The following is a 13,402-nucleotide window of genomic DNA, read 5'->3' as shown; positions in this document are numbered from 1 at the left end:
ACAATCTCATCGTTTTTGGTCACCATGATTGCAACCAACGTTTAAAACCAGATTTATTTAATTACTTAAATTTTGATTCTTTGAGTTTCCATTGTGGGACTTCAACTCCTGGATCATTAATGCAGCTCTCTGGATTATTACTGTTGTAGTCTTACTGAAGAGAGAGACATTGCAGAAGCTTTTTGTCTGGCATGCATCAGGACACGTGTACAAATGTTAAATTTTGAACCATCACAACAAATTACAACTACAGGTGAAAGAAGGTTGGCAGGTTGTCTGACTGGTTGAGACATTATCCTGAGGTAAACAGGATCTTGAAAAGTCAATTGTTCACCATTGTTTCGGCACAGCAGCCTTGGCCAATCAGAATTGACCTGCCAAATCAGCATCCTTCTATCCTGAAGCATGCAGTGGTGTGATGCATTTGAAATGTGGCATTCTTGCATTTATCCTGATGTGTAAAAGAAGGAAGGTTTTTTGATAACATGACTGTCTTTACAGTAAGATTAAAATCCTTGGCTGCTGGAAATAGTTGTTGTCTTAAGTACCTTACTCAAAACAGCTGTAATCTTCAAACCTTTCACCCATTATCTCTCTTCTGTGAACAAAAATTAAAAATATATTGCAAGTCTTTAGTTTTATTTATTGCCTTATTTCAATATTTCATTTCTGACAAATTCATGTTGTACCCACTTTAAACCATTGCTGTGTAACAATCATTTATACTACAGGAAAACAGAAATTGTTGATTGGTTGGCAAGTCAACTCCGATTGGCCAAGGTGTTACTATGGAGAAAGCTATGGGATCTATTCAACCCTCAGCTCCTGGATGTGGGAGTCATTGGCTACACACAACATTTATATCCTGTCCCTAGTTGCCCTTGAGAGGGTGGGGGTGAGCTGCCTTCTTGAACCGCTGCAGTCCATGTGCTGTAGGTTGACCCATATTGTCCTTAGAGAGGGAATTCTAGCATTCTGACCCAGCGACACTGAAGGAACAGCATTATATTTCCAAGTCAGGATTGTGAGTGGTTTGGAGGGGAACTTACAGGGGATGGTGTTCCCATGTATCTATTGAGCTCGTCCTTCTAGATGAAAGTGATTGTGGATTTAGAAAGCAAATTAAAAACTAAATACAGCAGGTGCTGGAAACCTGAAACAAACGTAAAAACCCCAGAGAAACTCAGCAGCTCTGGCAGAGTCTCTGGGGAGAGAAACAGAGTTAACGTTTTAAGTCTGGAATGATATTCTGTCTCAGCAAGTGCTGCCAGACCCTTTTGAGTTTCTCAAATGATTTGTGTGTTATGGTTTTGGAAAGTGCTGTCTAGGCACACTCCGAATTTCTGCAGTGCATCTTGCTACTGCTGCTGCTACTGAATGTCATTGATGGAGGGAGTGGATGTTTGTGGATGTGGTGCCAATCAAGTGGGTTGCTTTGTTCTGGATGGTGTCAAGCTTCTTGAGTGTTGTTGGAGCTGCTCCCATCGAGGCAAGTGGTCAGTATTCCATCACCCTCCTGACTTGTGCCTTGTAGATAGTGGACAGGCTTTGGAGGGGGGGTCAGGAGGTGTGTTTCTCACTATATGATTCCTTGTCTCTGACCTGCTTTTGTAGCCTCTGTTTTGATAAAGTTTGTTCAGTTCAGTTTCCTGTGGTGGGATGATAATGCTAATGAATGCCAAGGGACAGTGGTTAGATCACCTTTTATTGGGGATGGTAATTGCCTGATGTTTCTGCAGTTTGAGTGTAACTTACCAATTTTCAGCTCAAGCCTGGATATTATGCAAACCTTGCTGCATTAGGACACAAACTGCTTCTGTATCTGAGGATTGGTGAATGGTGCTGAACATTGTGCAATCATTGACGAACATCCCCATTTCTAACTTAATGATGGAGGGAAGGTCATTGATGAAGCAACTGAAGTTGGTTGGGTCTAGGACACTACCCTGAGGACCTCCTGCAGAGATGTCCTGGAGCTGAGATGACTCCAGCAACCACAACCATCTTCCTAACTTCCAGGTATGACTCCAACCATTGAATAGTTTTCTTCCTGATTCCCATCGATTCCAGTTTTGCCAGGGCTCCTTGATGCCTCACATGGTCAAATGCAGCCTTGATATTAAGGGCTGTCCCTCTCCCCTCCACTCTGGAATCCAGCTCTTTTGTCCATGTTTGACCCAAGGCTGTAATGAGGTCAGGAGCTGAGTGACCCTGGGGGGAACCCAAACTGGGCGTCACTGAGCAGGTTATTGCTGAGCAGGTGCTGCTTTGTACAAATGCTTCAGTCTCAATGTTTGCAGCATCATTGAGGATGGGGATATTTGTGGATCCTCCTACTCTAGTAAGTTGTTAACCTATCAACCATTCAAGAGTTCATGTAACAGGATGGCAGAGTTTAGATCTGATCCTTTTGTTGTGGAATCACTTAGCCCTGTTTATTGCTTGCTGTCAACATTGAGGGTTTTTTCAAATATATTAAGGACTAAAGGGTATCTAGGGAGAGAATAGGGCCCCTCAAAGAACAGCAAGGCAGCCTTTGTGTGGAGCCACAGAAAATGGGGGAGATACGAAATGAATATTTTGCATCAGTATTTACTGTGGAAAAGGATATGGAAGATATAGACAGTAGGGAAATAGATGGTGACACCTTGCAAAATGTCCAGATTACAGATGAGGAAGTGCTGGATGTCTTGAAACGGTTAAGGGTGGATAAATCCCCAGGACCTGATCAGGTGTACCCGAGAACTCTATGGGAAGCTAGAGAAGGGATTGCTGGGCCTCTTGCTAAGATGTTTGCATCATCGATAGTCTCAGGTGAGGTGCCAGAAGACTGGAAGTTGGCAAACGTGGTGCCACTGTTTAAGAAGGGTGGTGAGGACAAGCCAGGGAACTATAGACCAGTGAGCCTGACCTCCATGGTGGGCAAGTTGTTAGAGGGAATCCTGAGGGACAGGATGTGCATGTATTTAGATTAGATTTTTAGATTAGATTAGATTAGATTACAGTGTGGAAACAGGCCCTTCGGCCCAACAAGTCCACACCGACCCGCCGAAGCGAAACCCACCCATACCCCTACATTTACCCATTACCTAACACTACGGGCAATTTAGTATGGCCAATTCACCTGACCCTGCACATCTTTGGACTGTGGGAGGAAACCGGAGAACCCGGAGGAAACCCACGCAGACACGGGGAGAACGTGCAAACTCCACACAGTCAGTCGCCTGAGTCGGGAATTGAACCCGAGTCTCTGGCGCTGCGAGGCAGCAGTGCTAACCACTGTGCCACCGTGCCGCCCACATTAAGTGTATAAGTCCTGCTAAGATTTAGAAAGGCAAAGACTGATTCAGGATAGTCAACACAGCTTTGTGCTTGGGAAATCATGTCTCACAAACTTGATTGAGTTTTTTAAGGAAGTAACAACGAGGATTGATGAGGGCAAAGCAGTAGATGTGATCCATATGGACTTCAGTAAGGCATTCGACAAGGTTCCCCATGGGAGATTGATTAACAAGGTTAGATCTCATGGAATACAGGGAGAACTAGTCATTTGGATACAGAACTGGCTCAAAGGTAGGAGACAGAGGGGGTGGTGGAGGGTTGTTTTTCAGACTGGAGGCCTGTGACCAGTGGAGTGCCACAAGGATCGGTGCTGGGTTCTCTACTTTTTGTCATTTACATAAATGATTTGGATGCGAGCATAGGAAGTACAGTTAGTAAGTTTGCAGATGACACCAAAATTAAAGGTGGTTACCATACATTACAACAGGATATGGACCAGATGGGCCAATGGGCTGAGAAGTGGCAGATGGAATTTAATTCAGATAAATGCAAGGTGCTGCATTTTGGGAAAGCAAATCTTAGCAGGACTTATACACTTAATGGTAAGGTCCTAGGGAGTGTTGCTGAACAAAGAGACCTTGGAGTGCAGGTTCATAGCTCCTTGAAAGTGGAGTCGCAGGTAGATAGGATAGTGAAGGTGGCATTTGGTATGCTTTCTTTTATTGGTCAGGGCATTGAGTACAGGAGTTGGGAGGTCATGTTGCGGCTGTACAGGACATTGGTTAGGCCACTTTGGAATATTGCGTGCAATTCTGGTCTCCTTCCTATCAGAAAGATGTTGTGAAACTTGAAAGGGTTCAGAAAAGATTTGCAAGGATGTTGCCAGGGTTGGAGGATCTGAGCTACAGGGAGAGGCTGAACAGGCTGGGGCTGTTTTCTCTGGAGCTTCAGAGGGTGAAGGGTGACCTTATAGAGGTTTTCAAAATTATGAGGGGCATGGATAGGATAAAGGGCCGGGTGCTGGCAGGTGGGACTAGATTGGGTTGGGATATCTGGTCGGCATGGACGGGTTGGACCGAAGGGTCTGTTTCCGTGCTGTACATCTCTATGACTCTCTCTAACTCCTTCCTGACTGTATCCCATTGTTCTGCCACCTCTACACTCCCTCCTGCTGGTGGGACAAGGCATAGCCAGGGTCGGTGGTGATTATGTCTGGGACATGGTCTGTACGGTATGATTTCATAAGTATATAAATATCTTGCTATTGCTTGGCTAGTCTGTGAGACAGCTCTCTCAAATTTATCACTAGCTTTAGTAGTAGGATGTCAGTAAGGAGGACTTTGCAGGGTTGTCCGAGCTCAGTTGTGAGCTTTGTTGTTTCAATTTCTGGTGCCAGGAGGTCTGACTGCTTTAATACCTTCTCTTGAGACTTTCTAGCCATTTGAAAGGTGGTTTGCTTGGCCATTTCAGAGAGCACTGACTTATGTGTGACTCAGACACACAGCAGACCAGGTAAGGAAGGCAGATTTTCTCCCCAAAAGAACATTAGTCAGGCTTAACCAATATATATATTTTATATAATGGTTGTTGATGGTCTTTCCAGAATTTTGTTTCATTGAGATTCTGTCTTGGCAGGCTTCAAACCCAGGTCTCTGATTTACTAATCTGACAGCACCACTATACCTCCCCATTAAATTCAAAAAAGGCACATGGCTTGAACATATTCGTTTAGTTTGCTGAGGATGACATCCCTGTGTATAAAAGCAAATTACTGTGGATACTGGAATCTGAAACCAAAAAAGAGAAAATGCTGGAAAATCTCAGCAAGTCTGGCAGCATCTGTAAGGAGAGAAAAGAGCTGACGTTTTGAGTCTAACTGACCCTTTGTCTAAGCTCCCTGTGCATATTGCTTCTAGCAGCATAAATGTGCCACATTGCAAACTCACTGATTTATAGGCTGATATATAGTCATGCAGCACGGAAACAGACCCTTCGGTCTAACCAGTCCATGCCGAACACGATCCAAACTAAACTAGTCCCACCTGCCTGCTCCTGGCTCATATCCCTCCAAACATTTCCTGTTCATGTCCTTATCCAAATGTCTTTTAAATGTTGTAGTTGTGCCCACATCCATCACTTCCTCAGGAAGTTCATTCCACACTGTGTAAAGAATTTGCCCCTTGTGTCTTTTTAAAATCTTTCTCCTCTCACCTTGAAAATGTGTCCCCCTGTCTTGAAATCCCCCATCCTAAGAAAAAGACCATTAACTCTATCTACACTCATTATTTTACATATCTATCAGGTCACCTCTCAATCTCCTACGCTCCAGTGAAAGAAGTCCCAGCCTATCCAGCCTTACTTTATAACTCAAACCTTCCATATCCAGTAATATCCAGTAAATCTCTTCTGAACCATCTCCAGCTTAATAATATCCTTCCTATAACTGTGTGACCAGAACTGGACACAGTCCTCCAGGAGAGGCCTCACCAATGTCCTGTACAACTGCAACATGACTTTCCAACTGGTATACTCAAAGGACTGAGCAATGAAGGCAAGCATGCCAAATGCCTATTTAACCACCCTGTCTATATGTGATGCAAACTTCAAAGACTTATGTACCTGAACCCCGAGGTCTCTCTGCAGCTCTACCCAATGTCTTACCATTAAGCGTATAAACCCATACTTGTTTATCGTACCAAAATGAAAAACTTTGCATGTATCCAGATTGAACTCCATCTGCCATTTTTCAGCCCATTGACCTATTTGATCAAGATCCTTTTGTTGTCTTAGAAAACATTCTTCACTATCGCCTATACCACCAATTTTGTTGTAACTATTGACTCGCTTGGGATTGTTTAGCAAGTGGAGCCCAAACACATTAAGAGTAGAGACTCTGGGTTTGGTCGGTGTGGGCTGTTTGATAGTTGTAATCTGCTCTGTGCTTGTAGCTGTGTGTGACGCTGTTGGTTTGTACTTTCACTTATTTTACCTCAGGAGTTGGAGGAAAGGCGCCTGCGGAATTATCAGAACCTCCTGCAGCTTGACGGCCAGCACCTTGTCCTCAACCCTGAGCCCTTTGAATGCCGGATCTGTCTGTCGGATATGAAGCCAGAGGAAGGCGTTGTGTTGAGAGACTGTCTGCACTCCTTCTGCAGGTGCGAGGACCACAAAGTTGCCTTTCTCCCCCTCGCACCTGCGGCCATCTTATTGTTGGAAATCCTTAACTTTATTTCCTTTCATTTTGCACTGTACTTCTGCTTTTTCTCTTTTCAAGCACTCTGATATTGCTCTTCACCTACTCCTGTGTGAAGTTAGCTCACGGCTCAGCAGAGATCCTGTTGAATGGTGTAATAGATTGGAAGGGCCGAATGACCTCCCCCTTGTTCCTGTTTTTGGGATGATGTGGAGGTATTGGGGTTGGACTGGGTGGACAAAGTCAGAAGTCACACGACACCAGGTTATAGTCGAACAGGAGAGATAAAAGGGACCGAAGGGGCAACTTTTACACACAGAGGGTGGTCATTTGGATGGATATATGAATAGGAATGGTTTGGAGGGATATGGGCTGAAAATGTGTTGCTGGAAAAGCGCAGCTGGTCAGGCAGCATCCAAGGAACAGGTTAAAAGGTAGGGAGGAGGGACTTGGGGGAGGGGCGTTGGAAATGCGATAGGTTAACCTACTAGATTTTAACCTACTGCGAATCCTCTTGCAAGGATGCCTTCCTTGAAGAAGCTCTCTTCCTTCACCTATCGCATGTCCAACGCCCCTCCCCCAAGTCCCTCCTCTCTACCTTTTATCTTAGCCTGCTGGACACACTTTCCTCATTCCTGAAGAAGGGCTTATGCCCGAAACGTTGATTCTCCTGCTCCTTGGATGCTGCCTGACCTGCGCTTTTCCAGCAACACATTTTCAGCTCTGATCTCCAGCATCTGCAGTCCTCACTTTCTCCTTGGAGGGATATGGGCCAGGTGCTGGCAGGTGGGACTAGATTAGGTTGAGATATCTGGTTGACATGGATGGGTGATCATCCAGGGTTATAGAGGCATAGAGATGTACAGCACAGAAACAGACCCTTCGACCGAAGGGTCTGTTTCTGTGCAGTACATCTCTATGCCTCTATAACCCTGGATGATCACCCTCCCCCCCCCATGTCCCTTACCTGTGAGGTGCAGGCTCAGCGAGGGCAGCCGCTGGGACAAGGGTCACAGCCAGGATGAAGCCCAGAGAGAAGTTGATCAAGGTGATGCAGCCCAGGAGGAGAGCCAGGTACAGGACAGAGATCAGCTTCAGAGTCATCCAGCCTCCACCACTTCCTCTGGCAACTCATTCCATATGCAAAGCCATGTGTGTGTCAAGGAAATATGAGTGCTCTTAGAGTCATAGAGTCCTACAGCACAGAGACAGGCCATTTGACCCAAACTGGTCCATGCTGACCAGAATGTCCATCCACGCTAACCCCATTTCCCTGCACTTGGCCCATATCCTTCTAATCCTTTCCTATCCGTGTATTTGTCCAAATGCCTTTTAAATGTTGTTAATGTACCCGCCTCAACCACTTCCCCTGGCAGCTCATTCCATATGCATACCACCCTCTGTGTAAAAAGGTTGCCCCTCAGGTTCCCTTTTATTCTTTCCCCTCTAACCTTAAACTGATGCCCTTGAGTCCTCGATTCCCTAACCCTGGGAAAAAGACCGAGTGCATTAATGTTGTCCATGTCTCTCATGATCTTGTACATCTCTCTAAGATTCCCCCTTCAGTCCCCTACGCTCTAAAGAAAAAAGTCCTAGCTTGTCCAACCTCTCCCTATAACTTAGATTATTGAGTTCAGGCAAGATCCTTTTAAATTTCTTCTGTGCTCTTTCCAGTGTTATGACATGGGGTAAACCCTTCTGTTCAATTTAAACCAGCAACACAGGAAAGAGTTATCCCGTACAGTAATCTGGGAAAATTCAAAAGGTCAAGAACTAATAACTTTGTTTCTTAAAGTAGGACAGAGAATAATTAACTAATGACTATTTACAACTCCTCCCTCTAACCTATCCTTTACCTTTCCTTCTATAATACAATAAAACTCCTGATTAAGATTTACAAAACAAAACTTCTTATCTCAAAACCAGGCAGCTTTCGGTTCTTCTCTGTATCCCTGTTTTCTTTTCTTCTTCTTGGGGTTTTGCTTCACAGGTTACTGATCGATAAAGGTACCTTTAAGAGAGCTCTCCTGTGGGCAGTTTGCAGATATCATTGGCTTGGCAGTTATCCTCCCAACTGTTCAATTTTCTCTGGTCTTATACCCCAAAGCATCGGATTGAGTCATTGGCTTTTAAGATTGTCAATATACTAAATTCAAACTTGATTGGAGTGCTTTTTTTTGGTTTGGGGCATAATTTAAACTGATTGGCCTAATTCAAATTTGTTTTTGTCTCTAGGAAACCAGCTACCCCAGTAGCTGGAGCACATGTTACATTGTGTCTCTTGGTGCTGTCACTGCTAGCTTTTACTCTCTTAAAGGTACAGTACACCCACCTCTTCATAAAACCAGTTTAATAACATCCTTCCTTTTACAAGGTGACCAAAACTGAACACAGTACTCCAAGTGTGGCCTCACCAACGTCCTGTATAACTGCAACATAACTTCCCAACTTCTATACTCAGTGCCCTGACTGATGAGGGCCAGTGTGCCAAAAGCCGCCTTCACTGCCCTGTCTACCTGGGACTCCACTTTCAGAGAACCGTGCACCTGAACTCCAAGGTCCCTCTGTTCCACTACACTCCTTAAGGCCCGAACATTCACCATGAAACTCCTACCTTGATTTGACTTTCCAAAATGCAAGACCTCGCACTTACCTGTATTAAACTCCATCTGCCATTTCTCAGCACACTTCCCCTGCTGTAATTTCTGATAGTCTTCCTCACTGTCCGTGATACCGCCTATTTCAGTGTCATCAGCAAACTTAGTCATCATACCTTGTACATCTCATCCAAATCAAACAGCAGTGGGCCCAGTACTGACCCCTAGTCACAGGCCTCTAGTCCGACAAGCATCCTTCCACCATTACCCTCTGCTTCCAATCATCAAGCCAATTGTCTATCCATTTTGTCAGCCCCACACTCAATTCCATGCAATCTAACCTTCCAGAGCAGCCTACCATGTGGAACCTTATCAAAGCCTTTACTGAAATCCCATATAGACTATGTCTGCCACCCTGCCCTCGTCAACCTTCCTGGTCACTTCATCTAAGAACTAACAAATTTGTGAGGCATGATCTCCCACTCACAAAGCCATGCTGACTATTCCTAATCAAATCCAGTCTTCCCAAATGCTTGTATATCTTATCTGTCAGGATCTTCTCCAGTAACTTACCCACCCACAGATGTTAAGCTTTCTGGTCTATAGTTCCCAGGTTTTTCTTTGTAGCCCTTCTTGAATAAGGACACAACATTCGTTGCCCTCCAGTCTTCCGGGACCTCACCCGTGGCTAATGATGACGCAAAAATATCAGCCAGGACCCCTGCAATTTCTTCTCCAGCCTCTTGGATATATCTGGTCAGGACCAGGAGATTATCCACCTTCATACATTCTAATAGATCCAACACCGCCTCTAATGTAATATAGACTGTCCCCAAGATATCATCACTAACTTCCCCAAGTCTTCATGTCTTTCTCCACGATAAGCACAAGAGAAATACTCATTGAGGACCTCACCCATCTTCTGTGGTTCTACACATACATGTACACTTTGGTCCTTGAGGGGCTCTATTCTCTCTAATTATTATTTATTAATTAAATATTATAACTTGCCTCTTCCTGAAGGGTTCGCCACCAGGGAGCAGCCCTCACCCCCTTGTGGTTTGGAGTTACCTGGAGTAGAACCTACTGGTTCCACAGTTGGCCAAGGCTTGAACAGCAACTCCTTTCCTGGGCCTGGGATGACCACCTTCTGAGGCACCAAATGTACCTGTCACGTTGTTATCATGCAGGGCATTCTGTAACCAGTCTGGGATCCTGGCTAGGAATGAACAAACCCTGGGGGGAGAGAGTGCTCACGGATCAGGACGTGAGGCGAAATGTTATTTAGAAAGATCAACGTGGGATCCTTGGGTTTATTGGTGGAGCCGCAGCATCCAAGTGCAAGGGAGCTTTGGTGTATGTATACAACACTGGTTCAGCTTCGTCTGATGTATTCCACCCAGTTCTGGGCACCACATCGTTTGGGGTGAGCGGGATCTTGCTGTGCGTGAATTGGCTGCTGCTGCATTTCCTACATCAGCATGGCAGGGCTGTTTGTGACCTGTAATGGTGCAGAGATTCGCATTGCCCCTGTCCTTTTCTGAACCTTCCCAGGCCCAGTGCGATGTGTGAAGGCATTGGAGGAGTTCTGGTTTATCAAACAACAGATTTGAAGCTTAGGAGACCGAGATGGGCTGATTGGCCTCCTTCCGTTTGCTCAGGCAGTGCTGATAGAGGGTTGCATAAGGATGTTACAGAGATGGTATCAATAATCTTCATTGTGCCTGACTCCCTTGTGCAGAGACTGTCTGAAACAGCTGATCCGGAGCAGCACTGACCCACAGGTACCCTGTCCATTTCGAGATGACAGCTACGCATGTGACAGCAAATTGCAGGAGCGGGAGATCCGAGCAGTGAGTACTGTCTGCGATCTGGGGAGGGGAGGGGGGCGGGCTGGGGTCTGAGTACTGAGTGATCTCTCAGACCTGGGAAGGGGAGGGGGCTGCCTATTGAGTGCACTCTTGGGCTTGGGGTCAGGGCACTGAATGCCCTCAGAAACATGGGAAAGGAGGGGATTGTGGAATGTGGGAGAGGGGAAGCTGGAGGGGAAATGTGAGCTGTAACTGAGCTCTGGTACTGCTGTTGATGCTGGGGTTAAATTGGAGCCTTCCAGGTTGAGAGAGACAGACTTTTGGTGCATAAGACTGAGGTTTATTGAGTAAATAGAATTGAAGCACAGATCAGCCATGATGTAATTGAATGCAGAGCAGGACTGATGGGCTGAATGGCCTGCCTATGGTCTACCGCTGCTTCCTTGCTGTCTGGTTCTCTGCTTGCCATTTGATTGTTCACAAGTGGACATCTGCTTTCTATCTGTTTGACCATTTACTGTCTAGTTATTCACTCGCTGTTTGATTGTTCACTTGACATCAGAATAGAAGTAGACCATTTGGCCCATCAAGCCTGCTTGCTCCTCGTTAGTCCACTTCCTGTCTTGGTTCTCTCTGAGATCTCTTTATCGAGGGAGGCAAATTAATGATGGTTACTGATGTAGAGCGGGCTTCAGGACCTCTGGGTGGGAGTATTGCCAGGGGTGAATCTTCCAGGATATCTGATCATCCATCTGCCCTGACTCAGTCCATTGTACTGGCTGCAGTGCATTGGCTCACGCTGTGGTGCTTTGGGTAATCTTAATGTGAGCTGAAAATGTGTTGCTGGAAAAGCGCAGCAGGTCAGGCAGCATCCAAGGAAGAGGAGAGTCGACGTTTCGGGCATAAGCCCTTCTTCAGGAGGGCTTATGTGAATCTTACTGTGAGGGCTATGAGTGTGGTCCAGTTCCCTATGGATGGAACAAGGGGATAGTGAGTCAGGCAGCTGAGGAAAGATTTTGTAATTTGACTGCAACATTACTGTTCAGGCCCTAGTCACTGAACTTAACAGTTTAAGAGAGAACCAGCCAACTCAACACGGGTCTGCCTTGTGATCAAATTTATCATGGATTGTTACTGCAAAAAGACACTTGAAGCTTTTTAGCCTGAATTCATCAGGACTGTTTGCAAGAATGCAAATGTAAAGAGGAATCACCTTTATGTGTGACTATGTTAACTGTCAATCATCATCAACTGGTGCATCCTCCATGGCACCTCCTCTACCAATCACAGTCCACTGGCCGGCCAATCAATCAATCACTTCTTGCACAGGATAAAATGTTCCCTTTTAAGTTGGTATTCTTGCAATGTGTCCTGATGAGGCCAGGATGAAAAGCTTGAACAAAATGTTTTATTTCCAACAATGAATCTTATAGGGATTAACGTTACAGTGTCAATAACTGAACATTTTTAACCAGCGCCTTGTATTTGCATCGCACTTTTAACTCAGTAAACCATTCATGGAAGCAATACCAGGCAGGTTTCAACATTGAGTCAAAGGAGGGAATATTAGCAGTGATGACCAAAGCTTTCCTCAAAGAGTTAGGTTTGAAAGGTGGGGGGAGAGAGAGAGAGAGAGAGCGCTAAGGGAGATGACAGAGATAAAGAGGGGGAAGGAAAGTCGAGGAGGAGAATTTGAAATTCAAGGAACCAATGCAAAACAACAAATATGGGCTATAATAAAACAGATAATTGCGATGCTGGAAATCTGAAACAAAATCCAAAGTATCTGGAGAAACTCGGCACATCTGGCAGCATCTGTTAACGGAGAGAGAGAGCAGAGTTAACAATTCGAGTCCTGTGACACCCCCCCATTCAGAATGTTAGCTGGGACTGAGTGAAGGGGTTTTTGCTCGGAGTTAGGACATCATGAAGTCGCTGTTATGTAACTGATCTTGGATTTCTCTTTCTCAGCTGGTTTCCCACGAAGACTATGATAAGTTCCTTGACCGCAGTATGAGTGTTGCAGAGAGCAGCAGTGAAAACAGTTACCACTGCAAAACGGCAGACTGCAAGGGCTGGTGTATATACGAAGATGCAGTCAATGAATTCTGCTGCCCAATCTGCTTAAAGCTCAACTGTTTGCTCTGCAAGGTAAACCTCAACGAGAATTAGCCCAACCAATCATTTAACTAACTACAGCGATTCCACCGTCAGCTGTGAATGCTGGGGGAGTGCCGCACTGTCGGAGGGTCAGTGCTGGGGGAGTGCCGCACTGTCGGAGGGTCAGTGCTGGGGGAGTGCCGCACTGTCGGAGGGTCAGTGCTGAGGGAGCACCGCACTGTCGGAGGGTCAGTGCGGAGGGAGTGCCGAACTGTCGGGGGGTCAGTGCTGAGGAAGCGCCGCACTGTCGGAGAGTCTGTGCTGAGGGAGTGCCGCACTAATAGAGGGTCAGTGCTGGGGGAGTGCCGCACTGTCAGAGGGTCAGTGCTGAGGGAGCGCCGCACTGTCGGAGGGTCAGT

At 45.8% G+C, this 13,402-nt stretch overlaps 1 protein-coding gene across 1 annotated transcript in view; it reads left to right on the top strand.

Annotated features, from left to right (window-relative positions):
• The window catches only part of shrprbck1r (sharpin and rbck1 related), a 47,627-nt gene that overhangs the window by 27,542 nt on the left and 6,683 nt on the right, over positions 1-13,402 (top strand). The window contains exons 9-11 of the mRNA XM_043690970.1: positions 6,277-6,437; positions 10,814-10,925; positions 12,855-13,034. Coding sequence (XP_043546905.1) covers positions 6,277-6,437; positions 10,814-10,925; positions 12,855-13,034 — 453 coding nt within the window. The remainder of the gene's footprint in view (positions 1-6,276; positions 6,438-10,813; positions 10,926-12,854; positions 13,035-13,402) is intronic.

This window comes from Chiloscyllium plagiosum, chromosome 5, assembly GCF_004010195.1.
Source record: "Chiloscyllium plagiosum isolate BGI_BamShark_2017 chromosome 5, ASM401019v2, whole genome shotgun sequence".
NCBI classification, from domain to species: Eukaryota; Metazoa; Chordata; class Chondrichthyes; order Orectolobiformes; family Hemiscylliidae; genus Chiloscyllium; species Chiloscyllium plagiosum.
The sequence above is the reverse complement of the archived record's forward strand: the minus strand, read 5'-3'. Positions and strand labels throughout refer to the sequence as shown.